Here is a 25023-nt window from a genome sequence, read left to right as displayed (position 1 = left end):
CAAGAAGCAGAAACAAGAGGAGGCAGCCCTGGAGAAGTACGCACTGCAGACCCCACGTATATACCTGCACCCACACCCTCACAGCACACATGCTGTTAGACTCCTCTTTCTCCTCCCTTCCTCTGCTTTCTCAAGGGATACAGTTTACCCTCATGAAAGCAGTTAACGCAGAAGGAAAACATCAGCACAAAATCACACAGCCGTGCAGCACATACGTAGAAAAAATTTATTCCATCTGAAGCACTTACACGCAGTTAGTCACGAGGAACATGAGGAGTAACGGGTCGCTGGTGGAAGATGGGCAGGAAGTAGTGGTCAAGGACTGACTCCCACAAAGGCAGTTTGCCCACGTCTCATTTACTTTATCTGCACCAGCTACCACTGCTGCTGTAGGTCAGCGGGCTGTGCCATCTGTGGTACATCGCTGGTAAAAACAGACACCTTTACAACTTTGTGGCCCCAATGTTTTAAAAACCATTTCACAGAAAGGAAAGAAATATATGTGAAAACACAGCTCAAGAAACACACAATAGAACAAGATGCATGGAAGGTGAGTGAGGCTCTGCAGGAACAGCTGATGTATCCAAACCAGTCATCCAGGGGATGGAAGGAAAGGGAAGGACAGGAGGGAGAATTGAAAAACCCAGAATTAGCAGTAAAGACAAAAGAAAGTATAGGAAAAAATACAATTTCAGAATCTGCAAGTCTCTTTATGTATCTGCAGAGGCAGATAAAGCCACGCAGGTACAGATTAACTAAAGGAACCCCAAAACTTCTGAGTTGTTCTGAAGAGGACAAGACCTTCTCCACTCATTTCTGAACTGCCAGTGGATTAACACTTGCACCATCTCCACTGGCTCAAGCATTCTCTGGCAGCTCTGCTGATTTAACTTTTGTTTAAAAGGGCAAAAGCCTGCAGCTGTAGCAAGCTAAAGACAGAAAAACAGCAACAAAAAAGTCTGCTCTGCATGAGGAAGGCAGCTAAAATGGGATGGCCAGCTCTGTACACAAGAGGTTGCTGTGGGGAATCTGACTGAGGAGCTGCAGCACAGCATCAGCTGAGTTGGACTAAAAGCCCTTTTCTTAGGGTAGTACTGCCTGGGATAAAAAGCACCGCTGATGGTTCTACAGAAAGATGGCTGAACACAAAGTCTACGTGTGTCTCAAAACCAGTGTTAAGTCATTATCAAGGCTGAGAGGGAAGAGAAGGAAAAGGACTAGAAACAGGAAGGACCATCATCTAAGATCCTTGACCTTCTGGATCCACGCTTCCTTCTGGGTCTTCATCATTGTATATGTTCTCTGCCTGCAATTCAAAGCAAAGGAGCTGTAGAAGCATTTACCATCACATTTAACAGGATGCCACATGCCACAGCACTTCAGAATGTCCTGGCAGATTTTCATCTGCAGATGTGTGTCACCAATCCCCCGAGGCTTTTCATCCTGAAAGCTGCAACACAGACTGCCTTGCTTTGAAACAGTGATGTACATTCAGAAGTACTCTGTTACTGCAGCTTATGGGCACCTGACTTCTTAAAGCAAAGACTGCAGCAGGGCTTATTTTAATTAAGACTACTGTGCATACATTTAATAGATCCTTCACTTTGCAGCATCGCTGTCCATAAGAACTATACAGATATGTTGCCAGGACAAAGCCTCTGTGAACCAATCTATAAATAAACCAAAATTAGAAGCACAGGTCTTTCCAAAGGTTATTTGAGCTGTAAGAGATTATTCTCCAGAACTTTCAGCAGCTGGGAATTAAACCAGCACTTCTCTCCTATTCGCCACCACACCGCCCCTCTGCAGCCACAGGGGACATCTGTATCACACACAAAGAACTCACCCATTATGGCAGTAACTAACAGAAACCTCAACTCATGTCTGCATTTGTAGTGGTTGGTGGTGCTGGTGGCTGGCTGGAGTTTTGCTGTTTGTTTTTGAGATTATTTTTGTTTGGTTGGGCGGTTTTTTGTCATTTTTTAATCCAGTTTTCATTCAAACACAGATGGGAAAACGTCACTTCTACTCCATACACCAGTACTTACTTTCTTCTTTACTACTAAGAGAAATACAAAACAGCTTCTCAGGATTCCTAAGCCCTTGTTTCTACCACATCTCAAACATATTTCACTGTCCATTTGAGATTTAGGCAGTGCAACAAAGCAAATCCTTCTGGGACCTGTAAATAAAACCTGGAATGCTGACATTCAGGCAGTTCAACTCTATGTCTTATCTACCACTTCCTGCACTCTCCCAAACAACTTACCATTTGCCAGACTTGCATGATATTGTCTTCTGATACAGAACAGATAACCCAGGGTTCATTGGGATTCCAGGAGAAGTCAGATATCTTTGCAGTGTGACCGCCATGAATAAACTAGGAGTGAAGGAAAACGAAGGGTGGAGGGGCAGTAACGTTTTCAAATCTACGTTGCAGAGATGAGTAATCAGACCAAACAATCAATGAGGCTCAGAATTCTTACCAACAGCTCTGGGGGACCGTCCTCAGCATCCTCAGGGGACTGCTCTTCTCCAATTTTACTTAAAAAAGAAATAATTGTGGGTTTTGTTGTTGCTGCTTGTGATGCAATTCATCAGTATTATTTCATTAGGACAACCTGACTCATTTGGGACTTACCTCAAGTCCCAGACATTCAGCCGGCGGTCAGTGCCACTGGAGGCCAATATAGTTTCATTGTGGGGAGACCACTGGACCTACAGACAAGAATGAATTGAGAAACGAAGTTAGTTGGAAGAACCCGTAACACAGCAGACATTTGCAACATACAGTGCTGTACTTTATAGTATGAAAGCTTTATGAAAACTCAAATCGTTATTACCTTGAAATAGAAACATTCCCAGTAACAACATCCTAAGGTAGCAAGTAGCTCTGTGTAAGACTATGTGCTAACAGAGTATCTGAGCACCAAAAACGTCTCACGTGCAACTTCTCCTCTAACAGAGACCACATGTTACAAAGTATAAACAACCCTGAAGACTATTAGCTGCAACTCCAAGAGAACTGCACGAATATAAACTCTGGATGCCTGAAATGGAAGGTATGGCTTACACATGAAAAGAAATTGCTGTAATTAAAGCTTAACTGCCCCAAAGCTCTCATTTACCATGACTGCTGGAGATAAATCTCTCCAAAACATACCACTTAATAGGATCACAGGATTAGAAAAATAAGACAACTCTTCACACTAGCCTGACATTTCAAGATTCTGAGCATAGCTGTACTTAGAGGTAACCAGTCTTTACAAAGCAATCTTTCGACAAAAAAAAACCCCTTCCACATATTTTTGTTCTGACTACTGCATGAGTTGGAGATGGAAATATTGTATCTGCTAAGCACGTGCTACCAGTGATGTTAACTTTCTATATTTACAGCAGCAAAATTAGCAATTCTTTTTTGTCACGGGATGGTCCAGCAATCCACTTTAGTGGCTGCCACCTCAAGCCTTCCTACAGGACCAAGCTGAGAAGATGAAAACGCTGCAGCCATTTCACTGTGCCTTGCTGCTTCAAATCTGCTGCCATGAATAATTTACATGCACTGTGTACTGCTAGTATTTCACTCCTATCATTGTGGATAAAGCTCTCAGCCATTTCCTTGTTACTGTTCTGCCCCTGGCTTTCTGGACACTCTTATCTGCACTGGAATTCCCCCACATGCAGAAAGCTCCACAACAATAAACCAGAAAGTTATAAGCAGATGAGAGAAAGAAGTGAGGTTTTTAAGCACAAGTACACTTCAGGAGGGCACACAGAAACAGACTACTTCCCATTTTACCAGCTAGCTCAGTAGAACTAAGCTTAGGTGCAAGGGAAGACACAGACATTTTGTTATACCTGAAATATTTCATCTTTATGTGATTCAAAGGAGTGCAACTTCAGCTTTAGGTTCCTCAAGTCCCATAATGCGACAGTCTGTCAAAGGAAGAAAAACATTTTTTTCCTGAAGTAATCAATATAACACATCCACTCCTACACATCAGAAACTAAACAAAACCATTCCAAATTCAATAAAAACATATACCTTATCAGCTGATCCTGTAGCCAGGATAAACTCACTGTAGGGATTGAAAGAGAGGCAGTTGACTTCAGCTGTGTGAGCATCCACAGAATGGCTGGGTTTGGAGGTGTTGTTTGATCGAGTATCCCAGCTGGAAGGAGAAGGAACAGACCTGGAATAAAGGCTTACACCCCACCTTACCAGCAGACGAGGGAGCAGCTGGAAAGGCAAAATGGACTGAGATGTTCAGCCTCTAAAGAAAGCACCCCACTTACATCATGAGCTTCTGATCATCAGCAACAGATCCAAAAAGAGATTCATGGAGCAGGTGCCAAGAGACATCTTCCACTACAGCTGTGTGCCCTGTGAAGATGGTCTTTGCATCCACCACTTTGCCTTCTTTTGGAACAGCACTTATATCCCACAAGCAAATGGTCTTTAAAAAAAAAAACAAGGGAAAAATAAATAAAATAAAAATTGTATCTTTAGACAGAAATTCTCTGTGCTTCCCCACCTCCATCCCCTGAAACAGGAAAACATTTCTGACCTTTATCAAGGGACACAAAGTGCAGATTGCACCCTAGCTATTCTTAAAAGCACTCACATGATCATCAGAAGCACTAAGCAAATGCCCACTCAGGTTTGGGTTCCATGACAACCCATAGCCTTCTTTCTGGTGTCCACGAAGACGCAGATCAGGGTTGCACTCTCCAGAAGGGTCTGTAAAAAAGCAGCATAAGAACTCCAATGCCTAGAATCAGTATCAGCACATCATGGATTAAAGTTACACAAGATGCAACCCACAAAACTTTTCAACCTCTTTTGCATCCCATCAACCTTCGCTTAAGAAAAGGCTGTTGTGGATATTTTTGTAGCTCTGAAGCATAAAGGTGACAAAGCTCCACACACCTGGTTTAGAAGGATGTTTGGTGTAATCGAAGACGAGGACATCACTGGATGGAGTCTTTGTAGCAATGATGCATGGGTTCTGTGGCATGTAACGTGCTCTGTTCACTTCTCCCTCATGATTTATCTTGATTTCAATTTCAATTTTTCCACTAACAGACCCAAAGCCTCCAAACTCTGGGGGAAAAAAAGGAATTTAATAGTTGTAAATAATTAGCCATGTTCATATCAAGACACAAAGACCCAGAGTCAGTTACTGGTAATATCAGGCATTTATTTGGGGGGAACAGTCACAACAGCATGCAGACCAGACTCCTTTAATTACAAATGGCATGTTGTTTTAAGTCTATGTATTTTCAACATAACATATCAGGACTATGGCTAAGCTCAGAGATGGTTAAAGACTGTTTCCTTCTGAACTAACACCAGACTCCAGGCTTGTGCTAAGGTAAGTGTTGTATACTTGCAATGCTTGCACTGTAACTGCACTTTCAAACACAAAGAAGTTCAGCACAGCAGAACAGACTAAATTTTGGTTTTAAAAAAATTGCGACAGCAGAGAATGTGACACTGTATGTAATCTGCCAAAGCTACCTTATATCACTAACCACAGTAACTTAGCACTGCACAAAATGCACTGAAACATTCTGGCAAAAAAAGAGGGTTTGGCATTTTCTTTAAATAAGAACAGCATATTTTCGAGAAATACCACAGCAGAGTAGATAAAGTATTTATTAAACAATGTCATGTTTACAAATAACTCTAAGAAACCCAAAGATTAAAATATAAATTACATAATCCAGGCTTCTGACAAGAAGAAAAGCTAAGATTAGACTGCTGAGAACTTTTACGATGTAGAAAGATTGATTCAACCATTAAGTGGAGAAAAAACACAGTTAAAGCTCCACAGTGATTGACGTCTTTGTTCCCTTACCTCCTTTCTCACTATCATAGTGTGAGGCATCAAACTGTGCATCATCATTAGGCAGCTGCACGCTTGCTATCACAAGATGATTTTGTTCATCTGAAGTATGAGTCCCCAGGACCAACCGGTGAATGCTGAAATCTTTGCCCTCAGGCCTGGAAGAAAAGAAATTCAGGTGAGAAACACACAGTTTACACAAATATTGAGCTGAAATGGTATCTTTTGATGACAGCTTCCAACACCAGTAACATCCTTAGAAGTTACCACTGCTCTCCTGCTCTGATACGGTATTTTCTTCAAATGAAAGAGTGCTTAAACTGAAATTATATTTAGTTCTCTTTCTGTGGGGAGCAGGGCTTTGTATTTCAAAAAGGGGAATGAAGCTGGAAGAAGAAAAGCGTCCAAATCAAAGATGTGAAACATTTTCTTGATGATAAACAGCACTTTCCCCAAACTAAAGGTGTCTCTGGGATCTGCAGACCCAACTTGCTGCTGGCGAGGCAAGGATACAGAAAGCAACTGAGACAAGAAGGAATCACACAGTGCCTTACTTTGGCAACAGCAACGAGTAGATTTAGTGTGCACCCTCACCTCGTCACATCAGGAAGCCACTGAGCAGTCAGGCTGGGCCACTCCAGAGCGTGGGTCATTACCAAGTCGTACAAGAAGGGCGTGTTCTTTTTCCATATTTTATACTCCTCGTTGATCACGCGTTCTTCGACTGCGTCATCAAAGGCTGCTGAAGTGTTATTCGAAAGAAATGCGGGACGTCAGCCTTTACCACACAGCCACAACGTACACAGTGCTGAGTGGGCACTCAATAACGAGGACCGCCACACGCAGCTGTTTATCATCGAACGGCACTGCGGGGACACGCAGCCCCCACCGCACGCGCTGCCCCTCGCCTCTGAATTAGCAGCGACCGCACGCAGCGTCAACGGAGCGGCTCAGGGGCGGCCGTGCCCCAGTAACCCACGGCCGGGGCTGATTCCGCGGCCTCCTGCTTTCCCTCACCACCCCCCGCTGATCCCAGCGCTCCACCCCAGTCCCTACGCCCCGGGCCCGGCCCCGCAGGCCCCGAGGGACCCCCACTACTACCCTGCCCCAGGGCAGGGTAGGACAGAGCCCGGCGCCCCCCTCCCCCGCAGCGCGGCCCGGCCCTCACAGCGCCCCCTGCCGGAGTCCCCCCCGCCAGCACTCCTCACGGCGCCGGCCGATGGAGGCGGGGGGGGCGGGGAGTGAGGCCTAACGCCTCGCGGAGCGCTGAGAGAAGAAGGCCGCGCCGCCGAGGCCCCGCCGCGAGGCCTACCTTCCTTGTCCGCCATGGCGGGGAGGGGGAACGGGGCGGTGGAACGGGGCTGGGCTGCGCGAGGCGGGCGGCCGGTGCTCCGCTCTTCTCCGGCCACGGCTCTATTGTTTCCTGCCCCCGCTGCGTGCCGCTCCGGCGCCGCGCACCCCTTCGCGCGCCAACGCTGGCCAATCGCCGCCCGCCGCCGGGACGCTTCCGCCAATCGGAGAGCGGCAAGGGGCGGGGACAAGGGGCAGGAGAGCGCGCTCGGCGGTCACGTGGGAGGGAGGTCGGGGAGGAGGGAGGCGGGGAGGCGTGGCCGAAGCTCCCCTGGGAGCCGCCATTTTCCGGAGGGAAGGGGAGGGCGGCGCGTTCCCCTCGCTTGGCCCTTAAAGGGACAGCGCCCCGCGGTGAGTGGGGGCCCTGGCGGGGGGTGAGGCCCGGGGTCTGGCACTGTGAGCGGGCTGCGCTGGGTGGGTGGGCGTTGGGCCAAGACTCGGGTTGCTGGCCTGGAACTCCCCCTGAGCACTCTCCTACTGCTTCCCGGTTATTGGCTGCTAATGGGTCGCTGTGACCGCCCTCGTTCCCTGGTTTGTAGCTCGTTTCACGTTCAGCCGAGTGTTCCTTTGGCCTTATTCCCTCCGAGGAGCATTTCCTGACCTCTCAGCGTGCAGATCGCTGTGCTTATTTGGAAACAGAACCTGGAAATCCCATGTAGAATCGTCCCATGGCAGTGAGAACTGCTCCTGGAAAAAAGTCACGGTGAATTCACGTGGGATCTTCAGAAATAATTAGCATGAAGTTAATCAGAGGCTCCAGCCTATGTCTGTTCCGTTTACAGATGAAATGAACGTGGCACGGCGGGCTGCCTGCCCTGCGCTGTGAAGCTCAGAAGCCGAAGTTAGGCGGGTAGCTTACTGTAGAGCTGTCAGGATTATTTTCTCGTTATTACAGTATTTTATTGCTGGGGAGTGATTCAAACAGAAGGAACGGGGCTCCTCCCTGCAGAGGCTGAAGTGCACACTGTGCAGGCGCTGAGCTCACTGCTGCGGGCCGGCACGGTGAGTGGGACTGAACTGAACTCAGCGTTTCTAATCTCGTTTTAACGGACCAGTCTGTGTGCAGCTGCTCCCCACCGGCTGCTGGTGAGAAGCCGAGCTGAGAGCAGCTCTCCCTTTCAGCCCGGCAGCGCTGCGGGGAAGCACGAGGCTGTGGCGGTGGCCATGTTCAGTGTGAGCAGGAAGTGAGTGCAGCGATGGCAGGCGGGGAGCGGGACTACAGCCTGACCGAGGAGCAGAAGGCTGTGAAGGCCAAATACCCACCGCTCACCAGGAAGTACGAATGTGAGTGGCTGTAACACCACGCTGACATGGTGTGTGTGTGTGTGTGTGTGTGTGTCAGGGCAGGAGGGGAAGGACACGGGATGGGCTTTTTAGGTGCTTGTGGGGTTTTGTGCTGTGCCAGCATTGTGTGTTCAGGCTGCTGTCAACGGTTTGTGTCTCAAGATGAACCAATAAGTTATTGTTATAGCATCAATATCCAAAACTTTTCATCCTCTTTTGAAGTATTATTTGTTGATGTCGTGCCTTTATTTATTTTTTTCATTCCTCAGATTTGGATCACACAGCAGATGTGCAGTAAGTATGGGCAGCCATCTCTGTTGTTTCCACTCCTGGGGGTGCACAGAACCACACAGTTTATTTTCTAACGCAGTATTCCTGTGGTGCTTCTGCTGAAGTCTCTGTTATGTGGAAGTGTCTCTTGAAATCTTTTAAACTCTCACCCTTACATCACGTTTCATCTCAGCAGTACGTGTTCAGAGATGTCCATTTACATTACAAAGGACATTCCTGCTGCCTGGTAAAATAAGGATTTTCCTTTTTCTCCTAAGAAATCCTTCTCACAGACTGTAAGAAGAAAAATCTGTAACCTCCCCAAATATATAAGTTCAGATAAGCATTTCTGTGTAGTAACCTCCTCTGCATTTGTTCTTACATTCCTGTTTCTCACCTGCACCGTACACTGGGATTTTGTGGTTACAGTGCAGTGAATTACCCCGTGTCTCTTTAGGCTACACGCATGGGGAGACACTTTGGAAGAGGCATTTGAGCAGTGTGCCATGGCCATGTTTGGCTACATGACTGATACAGAGACTGTGGAACCTTTGGATACTGTTGAAGTAGAAGCAGAAGGTAAAAACTGCACTAACGTCTCACGTTGGAACTGTAGGAACACTGTTGGTGGAGTGTACCAAAATCTTCTGAGTCTTTAGATGTAGTTTTGTAGTAGTTAATTATAATTCAATTAAGGATCAGTAATCTGAATTTTATAGTATAGTATAGCTGTACGTCTGCTATACTCATAAATATGTTAAACGTTTGGGTGTTCTTGCTGGGACAATCAGCTGATTACCTTCTCTGCTTCAACCATGCAGGACACGATATGTTGTCCCTTCTCTTCCACTTCCTGGATGAGTGGTTGTATAAATTCAGTGCTAATGAGTTCTTTATACCCAGGGTAAGTGCCGTGTTTTGTTCCATTTCCATTTTGTAGGACAAACCTTTTCTCTGATAAGCCACTTTTGAATGCAGTGTCCTTTTAGGAAGAAAAAGGGACTCAGCAGATCACTTTGATGAAGCAGAAGACACAAAAGCACAAAGAGCTGAGAAGCAAACACTTAGCTTTGTTTCCACCAACGCCAGTCATTAGGTGTAGTCAGTAGCATTAGTGTGTCTCTTTGACAATATCCCATGTTTCTGGTTTTAGATTTCATTTAAACTGTAGAATATTCTTGTTAATGAGATTTAGTGCCTGAAGGTAGAAGCCGTTGGTGACACGCTTTTCCACTTGTTTTCTCTGCAGGAGGTGAAAGTGCTTTACATTGACCGAATGCAATTCAAAATAAGATCAATTGGGTGAGTTTAAATGATCAATTGAGTAATTAATATCTTCCACTGATGACAAATACTGCCCTCCGTGTGAGATATTGTGATGTGCTGGAGGTCACGGATACTTTCTATAAAGGAGCTCTTACCCTTTGTTTGAGGTTTTAATTTAAGTCTAACTGTCCAATGCTCATCAGTGAAACTAGCTGTAATGTTTGATTAAGTATTAACAATACAACCTCCTCTTTTCTTTTTGCCTTTAAAGGTGGGGAGAAGAGTTCTCTTTACCAAAACACCCCCAGGTATGCAGTGGTTCATCTATATATTGCTTATGTTTTAGAGTAGGATGGGAAGAGTGGATTCTTCTAAATCAAACCTCTTAAGTTCTCAAGAGATCTGAGTATAAGCATGTCTGAATGGTATCACAGGCACTATTAACTTAAGATCTCACTTTCTGCCAGTGTTTTGTGAATGCATTTCTGAACTGCTCAGCTGATGCTTTATCCACGATGGCAAACTCAGCAGTTGGCTTCCTTTTTTTGTGATGCACGATAAAAAAGAGCCAGTCTACAGTCAGAATCTTTACATGGGTTTGGTTCTCTCACTGTTACCACAGCTGCTTGCTTAGTCCCATTTTGCTTTCCTCCTCCACTCCAAAAAGAATTACATGCGAGTCTTTGTGTCTTAGCATGCCACTTAGGTATGTCAAGTTCAAACATCAAATGTTGATGTTATGTCACAGGCAGGAGGAGAAATTTGTAGTATTCAGGAAGCAATAAAATAAAGGAAGAGGGGAGTGGAGGGGAATTTTGTAATTCCCATTTACCTTGGCCAAACAATACATTTGGAACAAATACACATACAACTTCTGGGGGAGAAAAACTGCCTAACATTATGTATCCTTACGAAGCGCTACAAGATGTCATGTAGAAAATTGATACCTTTGTGTCTTTTCACTCTAGGGCACAGAGGTCAAAGCCATAACTTACTCAGCCATGCAGATCTGTGAAGAAGAAAAGCCAGAAGTCTTTGTCATCATTGATATTTAAAGCAAGTTTAACGAAGCGGATATTTGCCAATGGCTGGCAAAGCCCCTTCAGAACTGTGACCCCTGGGAAGTGACTGAGGAATCTGCTAGTTGAAATCCTAAATTGAAGGGAGCTGTGGGGAATGTTATCCTGTGCTTTGGTGTGAAGATGGTGAGCCAGATCAGTACCAGTCTGCAGGACAGAACTAGTTGGGTCTGGGGGGGATTTAGATGAGAGTTGTAGGGGATGGAAGTCCCTCAGGAATGCTGGTGGCTGGTTCTTAAGGCAATGTGTAAAGTAAATAAAGAAATCAATGGATCTGCCAAAGCACTGCCTTTTGTTGGGTGGCAGGAAAGTGTTGATCTACGTGATTTCATGTGAAAATTTAACCTTAACAATTATGAGCTGACGTCCCTCTTCATATAATCTGAAGTTTCCAAAATACCTGCAGAGGGTCAGACTTCATGTAGGAAAGTTTCTTTTTGAAGGACACCTGTGGAGGTGTAGCAGTTATTAAAGAAAAATCATCCTTCTGAGAGCTTTGTCACACCACCAGGTGGTGCTGCTTTGCTATAAAGATATTTCCAGCATTAACGCAGGTGACTGCACGTGGAATCCCTGCAGCACCTCCTTAGTGCTGGGAAAAGTAGAGACAGCTTTTGTTGGCCCTGTAGAAAAGAGGCTGGCCGATTCTCTGCAGGTCTGCTGCTATCTGTGCCTTCTGAGCACAGAATCTCTTCTTTTAGAAGGCAGTTTGGATCAGCTCCCATTTGTTCTTCCAGAAAGGACAATTAAGCACAGATGAGAGCCAGCTGTGTCAGGTCACAGCAGTGCCGCTGGATGTGAGGGGAGGCCTGCCCGGCCCGGCCCAGCCCTGTGGTAAACCTACGGGTGTCTCATCTCTGTTTTGTTGTGAAATCGTTTTAAATCAGGTTTTAAAGGGATAAAATAGAGCAATTTTTTTATTAGAAGAATTAGAAAATTCAATTTTTTTTTTTTATTAGAAAGCTTCTGTGTTGAAATAAAATGTTGACTGGAAGAACTTCTGTGTGAATAATTTTTGCTGGTGTTTGAGTTTAATCAATTGCATTCGTGCTTTGTTATCCACTACGGTGAGCAGACCCTCCTGTGAATAAGGTTGGAGACACGTTCTTTTTCCAAATGTACAGAGGCGAGCGGGATTTTCACTCAGGACAAACCCCGGGGCTCCGGCGGTGCCGGGCTGTAACTCGGGGCGCTGCCCGCACGGTAGCGCTGTGAGGAAGGAGCGAGGCCCGGCCCTGCGCCGCCCCACCCTGTGGCGGAGCCCCCAAAGCACAGCGGTGGGCGGGAAAGCGCATAGCCACCGCCCCGGGCGCTCAGCGGCTGCTCCGCCACCTCATTGGCTGGCTGGGTCAGGTGACTGGGAACAGCCAATCAGGCGTCGAGTGTGAGGCTGCCTTCCACAGAGACTGAGGCGGGAACAGCGCAGAGCCGTGCTGGCGGGGGAGGAGGGCTGTCCTTCCGCCCAACCCTTTAAAATGAGAGAGGAGTGGGGAGGATTCCGTTTGCTCACTCCTTTCTATGTAAGTTTTTAAAGTGTATTTATGTGTTAATTACAGTATCAACAAAAATGTTTTACACTTCTTACATGCTTGCCTTTGTAAGACTTTTCCAAAGCAAATTATCCATGGCTGTTTGTTCTTGTTTGGTTGTTCTCAATTTGTACACCATAGAATCTTCCTTGTACAAAGGTTTATATTCCATTACAAACAGAAGCCCTGAGCAAACCTTTGTCAAAATGCAAAGCAATCCTTCTAAGCTGTTTCCTGACAGCCAGGGACTCCTGGGTGACGTCTGGGCACAGTCACACTGCTGGCTGTTTGTAAGCACCAACCAACATGTTTGGAGCCCACGTTTTGCTCCTTGCAACAGAATTTTAACAGCATTTAATATTAATGAAACTTAATAAACCAGTATTAGCTGGTGGGACAGGGGCAATTTAATCCTGAATACAGCGGTAACAAACATACAAACTATCTACCTAAGATTTGGTTTCACCTTTTCATCTGCCTCATCTGCAGGGCTGTCGGTACCACGTCGGACAACCAAATTGTACGGCTCTTCCTCCACTGCGCCGCCATCCGACTTCTGATCATCCTCCAGAGCCCACCTGGAATGTTTGCTTCCCCCGGAGCTGGCAGGGCAGTGCTCCGCATCCACGCCTTCAGGGACGCCCTCCAGGCTGGTCTCTGTCAGACAGTTGTGGCACAGCCTGTAGCGCCGCGTTCCCTGCTGCACAACGCAGCCCGTCTGCTCGCTCACCTGGCGCTTGCACTTCCTGCAGATAAGTTTGCCAGCTTGATGTATCTGCAGGGGTTAGAATGTGAAACTGTCAGCGTTCATCCAACAACACCGCAATCAAAAATAAACACATCCCTGAGTCATTCTCAAAAACAAAGGTAGAAAGTCTGCCAATTCAAAGGACTGACATTGTGATGGTGCTGGTTCCAGCAACGGCTGAGCAGTGACACCAATGGAACCCTGCGCTCTCCCACAGGCCCCCGAGCCGCCATACCGTTTGGAAGTGGTTCCTCAGGTGCTCCAGCCGGGTGAACCTCTTCCCACACGCCTCACATGGGTACGGCCGCTCCCCGGTGTGGCACCGCAGGTGGCGCTTCAGGTCTGCGCGGCGCTTCACCGTGTGTGTGCAGAACGGGCACTTGAACCGCAGGCGAGGTAAGTCATCTGTCATGGGGAAACACAGGTCATGCACCAAATGCCAAGGGCTTTTTATAGTAGTTTTGTTATTTTTAAGCTTAAACGAGCAGCAGTTCGTTTTTCCTTTGGATTGTCACTGAACAGAAAAAATCCAAACCTACAATCCCCCAAAAACTACTAATTATTCTTTGAATACATTTGGTATTTGATGGTGTATTCCTTCTTACTCCGTGTATTTTTTAGATATATGTATGACCATAAATATCTACGAATACTACACAGTCATCTGACTCTTTCAGCAACTGGTACATCATAAACACTTATCTCTGTGATATTAGGATGTGTAACGTTGTAAACTTGTGCCATTATAGTAAGCCATGGGTATATCAAGTTAGTTTCCAATATAATATGCTAAGAATACATCTGTAAACTGTCAGTTTGTGAACTGCTGTCAGTTCATCAGGAGCTGAGACGTTTTATGTAGTCCGACCAAACTATCTCCAAGGTTTGGTTTGGACCTCATGGGAAATGCAGTATTGCTCCAGTGACACGAGAGCAGAGAAACAACAAGAGTGATTCAGTCCCTCAGCTCCCTGAGCCAACTGCGGCTCTTCACACTTTGTTCAGCTCCATCTGGGGCCAAATAATCAGGCAGGTCTTATTTTAACCTCACACAACACCTGGCTCTGATTCTAATTCTCATGCCTTGTTCTGGCTCTAGAGCCTTACATTCTGTTCATACAGAGCAGATCAAGTACAATCAACAGGACATCACTTAGAGCCTTGTGAAATTCTCTCATCTCACTTCCTCTAAATAACGACAAACTTTCCAAATCAAATGTGCTTTTTACCTTCATTCCAACTACTCATTACACCTAAAACTGTGGGCACTGAGCTGTACAGTTCTTCTGCTTTTAATTCCATGAACTCAGAAGTTTGTGAAAGTTCCTCCAGTTGAGCAACAGACCACCTCTTGGGTGTCACTTCTGATTCATGATTATATCCATCATCATCGTGATCAACGTCATTCTCGGCATCAAATTCAGCCTCCTCTTTAGCTCGAGAGTTGTGGTTGCAATCTGATGCAGTACAACCCTCAGCCCGCTCAGCTTTATTTGCTTTGCACGGCACAAAATCCCGTGTCTGTGACAGCCCTAAGTGCTTTCGGCGCTTCCTCGCCGAGCCCTGCTTTCTGCCCCTCTTTGAGAGCTGCGTTTCTGCCCGCTGAAGGATCACCTGTGAGGACAGATAAGTGCTGTAACTGCTCCAGGAATTTTCATTCACCACATCTGCCTTTTCATCTGGAATGGAATAGGAGCGCCTTGGGTTGCTCTTTGCTTTCCTCCTTGAACGATAAAGCGACGCATGAGCAGGTTCACCGTTTGTGCTTTTGGCTGAGAGGCTCAGGTAGTGATCCTTCTCCTTTTCGTTAATATCCAGAGATGACTTAATGAACGTCTTGCAGACGTTAAGGATATCTGTCATCTGCAGGTAGCTGGCTGCCGACATTACTTCTATCACGTTTTGACCCGTTAGGGGCAGTATTCCCGAATACACAAAGTCCAGGATAACCATAAACGTCTCTGGAGAGAAGACCTCGAAAGTCGCTACGGTTGGCTGACTCGTATCTTTGGAGCTCTGCGAAAGGAGCATCTTGAAGTACCCGCTGCTGGCAAACAGCACATTGCGGTGTGCCCTGAACACCTTCCCCTCCACCAGGATGCTGCAGTCACAGAACAAGTCCTGCTTCCGTTGTTCGTTCAGCTGCTCCAGGAGGTGAAACTGGTGGGAAGAAATCTCCATTCCAATCAGGGAGCAATGGAAAGTCTTCCTCTAAAGCAAAAAGCAAACGTAACCATGACCACGCAAAGTTAAACTGATGGCGCTGAATGCTATTTTAGGAGACTGGCCCTACATTTAAAAACATTAAAGCTCTGCATACTATCACAGACCTAATATAGCTTCAACCGAGCACACATGTCCGCACCATACAGTAACAGACCACAGCAAATTAACTGTGAAAGAGGTGAAAAGACACCTCAGCAAGAAAACCGCCTGTCCTATACGCCTGCATCCATGAAAGCGCGAACGGTTCAGAGGCCAAGACAGGGAGCTGGGGCGGGCAGGGACCGACCTCGTGCCTTCCGCTGGAAGCTGCCGGACGCGGCACAGCCTCTGCCGGGCGAACAGAACCGCGCGTGAAGGCGGCGGAGCAGCCGCGGGCGGCCGCATCCCTCCCGGCCCGGGCTGCCCCGGCATTGGCCGCCGCCGCCGCCACTCAACGCGCCCCGCCCGCATTGGCCGCTCGGCCGCCGGCAGCCCGGGACGCCCGGCGGCGCTGGGCCCGCCCGCCAAAGCGCGGAGCCGCCGCCTGGCACGGCGCGCTGCCGCCCCGGGGACCGCGGAGCAGCGCCCACCGCCACCGCAACCGCAGCAGCCCCGGGCCGCGCGCTGCCCTCGGCTCGGCTCGGTTCTGCTCTGTGCGGGGCGTGCCGCCCGCTCCGCCCGCCGTACCGGAGCCCCGGCTCCGCTCGTCCCCGCCCCGCTCCCGCCGCCCGCTGCCGGGCGCTCGGCGTGGCCCGAGCCGCCCCCGGCCCCGCTGCCCGCGCCCGCCCCGCCCCGTCCCGTCCCGCGCGCCGAAGTCCCGCGCGCCCCCCCCCGCGGCCCCGCTCGCCGCGCACCCGCCGCCCGCTCCCGCGCAGCCCTTTGTTGCCGCGCCCGGCTTCTCGCAGCCGCGCCCGGGGCTGCAAATGGCGCCCGCGCGGCGCTCCCGGGGCTCCGCGGCCCGCCCGGCTCCCGGCGGCGGCGAGCGGCGCGGCCGCCCCGCGGGCTGCGGATCCGAGCGGTGTCCCGCCTGCAGCCCCGCACCCGGGCTCCCTCCGCCCCGGCGCCCGCTCCGAGCCGCCGCGCGGCCGCCACTCACCGCCGGGGTTCCGCGGGCGGCTGCCGCTCGCTCGGCCGCGATGGAAGGGCAGGCGGAGGATGCGGAATCCCCGGCTCCCGGCGGGGCACGCTCAGCGCCCCGTTCCCGCAGCCCCGAGCCCTGGAAGCCCGAGCGGGAGAGAAACAAAAGGTATTTGCTGACGTGGGCGTTGGACAGAGACGCCCGAGGGCTGGGGACACAATTAAAGGGGCAACGCACCGATTGCAGGCACAGCCCAGCGGCTTCCTCCGCCTGACCGCCCTGCAGCCTTCGCTGCCTTCCTCTCTCACACCCACACGCCGTCCGGGAGGCTGCTGCCTTACCGCATACACAGTGCGCCGCTATTGTTAGCGGTTGGATAGCTTTCGTATGTGGAAGGAAGGCGCCACCAGGATGGGAAATATTTGTAGTTCTGTAGAGTAGGATATATTGCTTTACTCAGTAACAGCATCTTTCTAACAGGAAAGTCTTGTATTCAAACAATGGAGGATATCCAAAACCAAAGGACTGCAAATGGGTGTGCGCTGTTATGCTAAGGGATGCAAATTGAAAGGGATCCTGGGATCCAAGCATTGATACTGATTCAGCTGTAGCCAGATGGCTGGTCAGGCATTTTTGAGCTTCAGTAAGGTCAAATGGTATAATAAATGGAGCTGAAGATTCGGTGCTGTTTGCCCTGTTTAAAATATCTGAAGTTCAAAGCCGAGTACTTTTGCAGACCACCAAGCCAAAATGCAAGGAATGAAGACATTGCACAGCTAGGACATGGAAGTCTTTGACAGTGACCAGATGCTTCAGGGAAGAAATGTTGTCATGTACTCCATATCGGTTTTATACCAACAGATATGGGGTTTTTTTACAAGCTTTTAATGGAAGTAAATAAATGAGAAGGATCCCCAAATCCTGAAGAATGGAATATTTAAGAGCCAGCAGTAAAGAAAGGATTCAATGTGTAACAGCATCAGTAGCTGATTGAGTCCTACAGAGACCCATGGTGCTCATAACTACTTTCATGGCCCACAAGAAATGAATGTTTTTGCCTTTTTGTCTCATACCTGGAGTAGTGAACATCCCAAAGTGGAGTGTGATACATACAGAGTTTGGAGGTATCATTCATTTGGAGCTTTTGTGGGGTTTTGTGGGGGTTTTTGTTGTTGTTTTATTAGTTGTGATAACACCTGAAAGCCAGCCTGAACCTTTAAGATAAAAGCAAATGCCATTTTTGGCGATAGTAAAGAAATAGATAGTAAATAAAAAGATAATTTAACAGAAAACAAAAATTGGATGTATGCAATCATTGAAGGGAAAAAACAAATCAAGTGTCACATAAGCTGTAGGTTTACATGGCAGGTAGAATCCTGTATATTAGCTATGAAATAGCTGAATTAGGGGAAGGATGCATGCATTTGAATTCAATGGATCAGTCTTTGAAAGGAAGGCAAGAAAAGCTGCTAGGAAATAAGACAGTTGAAGCTGAGACGTTGACTGGAAGTTGATGAATCCACGTCTCTGCTGCTGAGCACGGTTTTGTGAGCAAACGATAAACACACACCAAGCAAACAGAACTGGTCTTCCAATGACAGTACAGGTGGAGAAGAGAAAGAGACAAAGGCAGAGAACTGTACAGAGGCACAGAAAGTAGAGGTATGAAAGAGGAGTGTCCTGACGCTGACATCCCCCCGTGTTCATCAAAGCAAACGAATGGAAAAGCAGAGGACAAAGAGTGGCTCATTAAAAACCAGTGACAAATCAAAGTATGCAGTAAGAAGTAGCAGCTAAGAGCATTCAAAGCAATCAGAAACTGTCATTATGAAGGTGCAGAAAGTACACAGATAAATAAAAGAAACAGCAAAAACCGAAGAGAAATTAGCTGGGCATGTGGGAAATGTGGATATCTGCAGTCCCACCTCCCCCAGGAGGAAGAAGGCACCAGTATCAGGTTTGATCAGCATGGGCTTTGTCTGGCCAGGTCTAAAATGCTTCCAAGGACAGTGATCTGTGGGGCTGCTCTCTGAACTGCCTGACCTGATGCTGTGCTGTAATTAGAACTTCCAAGCTGTGACCTGGATGTACAGAACTGGAACATACCAGTATTAGCAGAATTCGAAGCAGTTCTATATAGCCTTCTTCAGCATCTAAGGGTAAAATGAAGTGTCTTCGGTGTGAGTTGACAAAGCTCTAAAGGCAATATTCAGATCAGCTCCTGGCAAGTGAATTAAATTCTTGGTAACGATCCATTATAGACTTCGCTTTCCCTTTTTGGAAAAAAATGTTATTTCTGCTACTGAATGGCAAGTGATCGTAACAGGAGCATGATGAAAACAATCACGAGATGCAATGCAAGGAGATTAAAAGAAAATAGAACAGTATTATTTTAATTTAGAGGAAAACAAACAAAATATATGGCTGGATATGTAAAATGAAGAACATGGAAAATATAAGGCACTTAACATTTATCTTGTCTTGTAATACAAAAATAAGGAAACAACAACTGAAATTAAAGCAGTAGATGTAAAATGCTCATCTCTTTAAATACAAAACAGAACTGAGCTGTGGGAATTGCAGCGCAGAGCTGCAACTCCGAGCTTAATAAGATGCTTTAAAAATGACTACAGACATTTAGGTATGGTGCTGAGAATAACAAAGACGTATAAAGGCAGTGAAAGCCCTGCTTCACCAGGGCAAGTCAGTCATTCATTTGCCTGTACTTAATGTCTTCTTATGGGCAGATTGTTCCATTTGCCCATTGTAACCACTTCATGTCTTTTTTTCCCTAAAGAATCTAGTGCTCACTATTAGATTTACAATACCTAATTAAATGGAATATTGATCCAGAAATCCCTTTGCTTCTAGAAACTCCCTGAAGTATACAGAAATTCTTAATAGTGTAATCTTTGCTGTTCGCAGTTAAGATTTCAGGCCTGGATTGACAGTTTCCCTTCATCCATCCCCAAACACAAACAGGGATTTCCCATGTAGCTTTCCAGCCGTCCTGCCCCAGGCCTGTGGAAACATGAAGTGTTTTTGTAACTGAAACGCAGCACTTGGCACTCAGTTGTGTCAAAGCTCATCCCAATGGCCTCAGCCCAGCTATCAGCCTGTCCACATCCCTCCATAGGGCCTTCCTAAGCTCAGGCAGATCGACGCCTCCTCCCAGGTTGCTCCTATCCCAGCCACGGGCTGCAGCTCCTCCACAATACTGTGGCAGACAGAGTCAGAGGCTTTGCTGAAGCCCAGGCAGATTTCATCCACAGATGTTTGTATTAACAAGGTATTTTACAAATGGTTATAAGAACACATCTCAGTCTGGGTTCCAAATTTTCAGAGTGAACAAATTTTACAAGAAAATGCTTTTCCAGTTACATGCTAAACATTTTTATATGCTTCTTCGTAAGTCTTTGCCTAGCTTTTCTAATCATAATATATGAAGACTTAATGAAACTTCATGGAAAATTATCTTTATTTCTGAATGCTGAAGAGTAATTTACATTGGTGTGCAAGTTTTTTAAGTATTTAGACCTTACCTCTTTGAAAGAGGTTTTGAGAAGAGACTCACTGTCTACTGCAAAACCTTATCCTTGTAGTACTTCAGCTTCCGTGGTCAGCCGTTACTCCATTTAAGGGTGGATTGTTTCTAATGAAGCAAAGTATGGGTATTTCAATAGCAAAACTCAGGATGGACTCAATGACATGTCCATGAACACATGCAAGTCTGGACCCGCTCAAGAGAAACCAACAGGTCTTTGTAGATGACGGGCTGGTGAAGGGCTCATAGGCAAGACAGGATTTCCATGGAGAAGGAATTCCATGCACTAATGTTCGTCTCACAACTACCTAATATTTGGTTTTACTTCCTTCTCCTCTGCTTCATCCTCACTGTCATCAACTTGCTGGATGACCAAATCAGATGACCCATCCTCCACAATTTCCACATCAGATTTGTTGTCTTCCCCGTAGTGCCACCTGGAATCCTTATCCCCATCTGGTGGAAATTCAAGGGGTGCTTCAGCCTCCAAGTCAATGCGAATGCTGTCAATGCCAGCTTCAGCCAGGCACTCATTGCAGAGCCTGTAACGCCTTGTCCCCTCCTGCACCACTTGTCCTGTCAGTTCAGTCACGTGGCGTTTACACTTCCTGCAGATCAGCTTACAAGCCTGATGGATCTGGGAAATTGAGATGAATACATTTATATGGTATCAGAGAGAAAGCGCTTTAAGACGATAAAAAGTAAAGCTAGAGTGACATCAAACTGTAGCATTAACTCATTCTGAGAAGCAGTCAAACATTAATCATGGAACATCCACGGGAGCTCTAGTTGTGCACTTCATCCCTGTTGCAGAACCCACACAGTGCAGTCCTTGTGAGCCAACAAAGAAATTCGTCCTCTTTCATAGGAATTATGCTTCACATGGACTTAAGCAAAACCGAATTAATTATCTACTCTCTCTTCTTTACGGGAGTCAACCAGATAGGCCGGTGCTGTGTTTGATCATACTGAGACAGATTTACACATAGAATCACAGAATCACTCAGGTTGGAAAAGACCTTAAAGATCATCGAGTCCAACCACGACCCAACCATCCTACCCCAACTCTAACAGCCCTCCGCTCAATCCTGGCCCTGAGCACCACATCCAAATGGTTGTGAAACACATCCAGGGATGGTGACCCAACCACCCCCCAGGCAGCCCATCCCAGTGCCCTGCATCCAGCACGGCTCGCAGGTGCCAGCAATACGTACTGTGCGGAAATGGCTGCTGAGGTGGTCCAGCCTGCTGAACCTCTTCCCGCACGCCTCGCATGGGTACGGCCGCTCTCCTGTATGGCACCGGAGGTGACGCTTCAGGTCTGCTTTTCTTTTCACCATGTGAGTGCAGAACGGGCACTTGAACCTCATCCTGGGTAGATCATCTGTTAGGAAATCATTTGATTTTAAAAAGAAGTCACAACAGATCCACTCGTTCCAGTTACTCTGGTTACAGAAAGCAACAGAAACAGAATAGGATATCGCTTCTATTTAAAAAACATATTGTAGGCCTTTCAGATACAGCCTGTATGTAAATTACACACAAGAGCAACCAGGGAAAAGGAGTGAACTGTTAGCAATATTCGAGTGAGCTTAACAAAACAGAAAGAACGTGACTGTATAGCTGTAAAGACACTGAAGAATATGTACTTTGAAAAGCCAAACTTCATTTATTCATCATTCTCAAAGAGCAGATCTCAGCTTTCCAAGCTTACGTTTCTGGGAAGCACAAAGCATTGCTGGTAAGGGCACGCTCGGTCAGCAGTGTGTGCTTCCCACTGTCACAGCAGGTAACATGAAGGCTCACTCCTACCTTCAGCCCAGCCGCCCATCACACCCACGATGGAGGGCATGCTGGGATACTGCTCGTCTGCTTTTGGAGACTTGGATTTGCTGGAAGGACGGGGCGAGTCACGCTCCTGCTGCGGCACAGCTAAGCTCCTGGAGATCACATCAGAGCCCTGGCCGTACTGATAGCCCACGTGAGGAGACTCCACTTCTGCCTCAACCTGAACCTGGTCCTCAGATTGGGAAATGTGGCCAGCAGGCTCAGCAGCCCTGTCCTCGAGTTTGCTTGATTTATAGTGAGGGATGTCAGAAGGTTGCTGCAGTCCCGGGTGCCGGGATTTCTTTATGGAATCCTGCCTTTGGTCATGTTTGGACGGCTGCTGCTGCGTGCTCCTTTGAGAAGCTGGATAGTAGTTGAAGTTGCTCCAAACGTTTCCCCTCATACACGTCCCTTGGTCTGGGTTTGAGTGTGAATGTGGGGGGCTGCTTTCTGCTCTCCAGCCCGCGCTGTACAGACACGGCTGCTCCCCACCATTGGAATTCACCTCCTTGTCTGACAGGCTGAAGTAGCGATCCTTCTCCTTCTCGCTGATGTCCAGTGAGGACTTAATGAATGTTTTACACACACTGATAACGTCGGTCATCTGAAGGTAGCTGGCGGCCGACATGACCTCGATGACATTCTGACCGGTGAGAGACAGCTTGCCCGAATACACAAAATCCAGAATAACTGTGAAAGTATCCGGAGAAAAGGCCTGGAAGGTGGCTGTGGTGGGCTGAGTCATTTCCTTTGAGCTCTGCGAAAGGAGCATCTTGAAGTACCCACTGCTGGCAAACAGCACATTGCGGTGCGCTTTGAACACCTTCCCCTCCACCAGGATATTGCAGTCACAGAACAAGTCCTGCCTGCGCTGCTCATTGAGCTGCTCCAGGAGGTGGAATTGGTGGGACGAAATCTCCATCCCAAAGCAGACGTGGGGTCCCTTTAGGAAACAAAACGTTTAAGAGAATTAGAACCTCGACTTCCGCGCTGAGCAGCTCACTAAGGACGGCAGACCCAATCCTAGGGGTGTTCTGAAAAACGATCTCATTTAAACACACAAATGTATTTAAGTTACAACATTCAGATATCTGCGACCACGCATTTCTGTTCGGAAAGGATGCAGTGAGCCCAACTAAGGCTGTCCCTGTCATTTGGCAGCGATGTCAGGGCTCCAACTGGGAGGAATCGCATCCTAAGGATGTAGGAGGTGAGAAACGCGCCGGCAGCCGGGCAGCCCTCAGACGTCCACGGGCAGGGCGAGGAGACCTCCAGCCGCGGTAGCCGAAGCCTCTGCCCGTGCACAGGCTGACGTTACCGTACCGCCCGGCTCCAGCCGGGCTCAAATCCTTCACCGCCCGAGGGTCCAGAAATGAGAACTCGGCGACCGAGCGGCTCCAGCGGATCCCTCCCGGCCCGGGCTGCCCCGGCATTGGCCGCCGCCGCCGCCACTCAACGCGCCCCGCCCGCATTGGCCGCTCGGCCGCCGGCAGCCCGGGACGCCCGGCGGCGCTGGGCCCGCCCGCCAAAGCGCGGAGCCGCCGCCTGGCACGGCGCGCTGCCGCCCCGGGGACCGCGGAGCAGCGCCCGCCGCCACCGCAACCGCAGCAGCCCCGGGCCGCGCGCTGCCCTCGGCTCGGCTCGGTTCTGCTCTGCGCGGGGCGCGCCGCCCGCTCCGCCCGCCGTACCGGAGCCCCGGCTCCGCTCGTCCCCGCCCCGCTCCCGCCGCCCGCTGCCGGGCGCTCGGCGTGGCCCGAGCCGCCCCCGGCCCCGCTGCCCGCGCCCGCCCCGCCCCGTCCCGCGCGCCGAAGTCCCGCGCGCCCCCCCCGCGGCCCCGCTCGCCGCGCACCCGCCGCCCGCTCCCGCGCAGCCCTTTGTTGCCGCGCCCGGCTTCTCGCAGCCGCGCCCGGGGCTGCAAATGGCGCCCGCGCGGCGCTCCCGGGGCTCCGCGGCCCGCCCGGCTCCCGGCGGCGGCGAGCGGCGAGCGGCGCGGCCGCCCCGCGGGCTGCGGATCCGAGCCGTGTCCCGCCTGCAGCCCCGCGCCCGGGCTCCCTCCGCCCCGGCGCCCGCTCCGAGCCGCCGCGCGGCCGCCACTCACCGCCGGGGTTCCGCGGGCGGCTGCCGCTCGCTCGGCCGCGATGGAAGGGCAGGCGGAGGATGCGGAATCCCCGGCTCCCGGCGGGGCACGCTCAGCGCCCCGTTCCCGCAGCCCCGAGCCCTGGAAGCCCGAGCGGGAGAGAAACAAAAGGTATTTGCTGACGTGGGCGTTGGACAGAGACGCCCGAGGGCTGGGGACACAATTAAAGGGGCAACGCACCGATTGCAGGCACAGCCCAGCGGCTTCCTCCGCCTGACCGCCCTGCAGCCTTCGCTGCCTTCCTCTCTCACACCCACACGCCGTCCGGGATGGGATGCGGCGCCCCGGTTGCTTCCTTCTCATACCTCTATGTGTAACACGGGCCTGGATGACCCAAATCCTTCCTTAACATCTCTGTAGCTTCCCCAGCAGGAGATGAAATTTCTTTTCTTCGCATCTCGGTGGTCTTTGGAAAAAAAGCATGAGCTCTCAGGTTCTGCTGCCTCCGCCTCTCGGCTCGCCTCTCTCGAAGTTTGATGTCTCTCACTCTCCTCTCCTTACCACCAGCGTCTTTTCTCTCTTGACACCCCACTTATTTGTTAAAAGCATTTGTTTTCCCGTGGGAGCCGTTCTGCCTCAGCTGGGTCCTCCATGTCCTTTTAGCCTCCCCTTGCATCAACTTCAGGCATTCCATCTTGAAACAATTTGCGTTCCTTTCCCCACCGCAGCAAAAGCAGGACGATACCGAAAGACTTTTTTCTCTGATGTTTACATTCTCCCAATCTCTCGTGTCTTCATATTCAATTTACATCCATTTATGCTGTACCTTTATTTTTCACCAGCTTCATTCCCTGTTTTAATAAACTTCTGTAGTTTCCTAAATCCTGCCTCCTTTCACATTTTGCTGTGCATGCCAC

At 48.9% G+C, this 25023-nt stretch overlaps 4 protein-coding genes and 2 non-coding genes across 13 annotated transcripts; 1 reads left to right on the top strand and 5 right to left on the bottom strand.

Moving 5' to 3' along the window:
• Positions 1-212: 212 nt before the first annotated feature.
• On the bottom strand, positions 213-7320 carry RBBP4 (RB binding protein 4, chromatin remodeling factor). Of its 2 annotated transcripts, none has more exons than NM_204852.2 (12): positions 7162-7320; positions 6444-6591; positions 5862-6007; positions 4931-5104; positions 4626-4741; positions 4297-4457; positions 4046-4172; positions 3859-3936; positions 2642-2718; positions 2487-2544; positions 2270-2380; positions 213-1306 (listed from the first exon to the last, which is right to left on the bottom strand). In NM_204852.2, exons 1-12 carry the CDS (start codon positions 7175-7177, stop codon positions 1241-1243), a joined length of 1278 nt encoding a protein of 425 aa, NP_990183.2. In that variant the 5' UTR covers positions 7178-7320; the 3' UTR covers positions 213-1240. The 2 variants fall into 2 exon arrangements, with proteins under 2 accessions (NP_990183.2, XP_015153087.1); XM_015297601.4 differs by having other exon boundaries at positions 6444-6588.
• A 120-nt stretch (positions 7321-7440) lies between these two features.
• ZBTB8OS (zinc finger and BTB domain containing 8 opposite strand) lies at positions 7441-11380 on the top strand. 3 transcript variants are annotated; one of them, XM_001233489.6, is made up of 9 exons: positions 7441-7550; positions 8095-8201; positions 8322-8483; positions 8753-8777; positions 9211-9332; positions 9575-9657; positions 10003-10055; positions 10291-10327; positions 10988-11380. In XM_001233489.6, exons 3-9 carry the CDS (start codon positions 8396-8398, stop codon positions 11072-11074), a joined length of 495 nt encoding a protein of 164 aa, XP_001233490.1. In that variant the 5' UTR covers positions 7441-7550; positions 8095-8201; positions 8322-8395; the 3' UTR covers positions 11075-11380. The 3 variants fall into 3 exon arrangements, with proteins under 3 accessions (XP_001233490.1, XP_046759554.1, XP_040507737.1); XM_046903598.1 differs by having other exon boundaries at positions 8073-8201; XM_040651803.2 differs by lacking the exon at positions 8095-8201.
• Positions 11381-12619: 1239 nt separating this feature from the next.
• ZBTB8AL (zinc finger and BTB domain containing 8A-like) lies at positions 12620-16970 on the bottom strand. 4 transcript variants are annotated; one of them, XM_040651799.2, is made up of 5 exons: positions 16896-16970; positions 16677-16796; positions 14605-15586; positions 13611-13780; positions 12620-13402 (listed from the first exon to the last, which is right to left on the bottom strand). In XM_040651799.2, exons 3-5 carry the CDS (start codon positions 15554-15556, stop codon positions 13073-13075), a joined length of 1452 nt encoding a protein of 483 aa, XP_040507733.1. In that variant the 5' UTR covers positions 15557-15586; positions 16677-16796; positions 16896-16970; the 3' UTR covers positions 12620-13072. The 4 variants fall into 4 exon arrangements, with proteins under 4 accessions (XP_040507733.1, XP_046759552.1, XP_046759553.1 ...); XM_046903596.1 differs by lacking the exon at positions 16677-16796; XM_046903597.1 differs by lacking the exons at positions 16677-16796; positions 16896-16970 and adding an exon at positions 16435-16675.
• Positions 16869-16978, bottom strand: MIR6637-2 (microRNA 6637-2). Its single transcript, NR_105506.1, has one exon. It is a non-coding gene; the product is annotated as a microRNA 6637-2 (primary transcript).
• Positions 16979-19024: 2046 nt separating this feature from the next.
• On the bottom strand, positions 19025-25023 carry ZBTB8A (zinc finger and BTB domain containing 8A). 2 transcript variants are annotated; one of them, XM_025143068.3, is made up of 5 exons: positions 24347-24421; positions 24128-24247; positions 22015-22972; positions 21417-21586; positions 19025-20839 (listed from the first exon to the last, which is right to left on the bottom strand). In XM_025143068.3, exons 3-5 carry the CDS (start codon positions 22949-22951, stop codon positions 20507-20509), a joined length of 1440 nt encoding a protein of 479 aa, XP_024998836.1. In that variant the 5' UTR covers positions 22952-22972; positions 24128-24247; positions 24347-24421; the 3' UTR covers positions 19025-20506. The 2 variants fall into 2 exon arrangements, with proteins under 2 accessions (XP_024998836.1, XP_024998835.1); XM_025143067.3 differs by lacking the exons at positions 24128-24247; positions 24347-24421 and adding an exon at positions 24472-25023.
• On the bottom strand, positions 24320-24429 carry MIR6637-1 (microRNA 6637-1). Its single transcript, NR_105505.1, has one exon. It is a non-coding gene; the product is annotated as a microRNA 6637-1 (primary transcript).

Source organism: Gallus gallus, chromosome 23 (assembly GCF_016699485.2).
Source record: "Gallus gallus isolate bGalGal1 chromosome 23, bGalGal1.mat.broiler.GRCg7b, whole genome shotgun sequence".
NCBI lineage: Eukaryota > Metazoa > Chordata > Aves > Galliformes > Phasianidae > Gallus > Gallus gallus.
The sequence above is the reverse complement of the archived record's forward strand: the minus strand, read 5'-3'. Positions and strand labels throughout refer to the sequence as shown.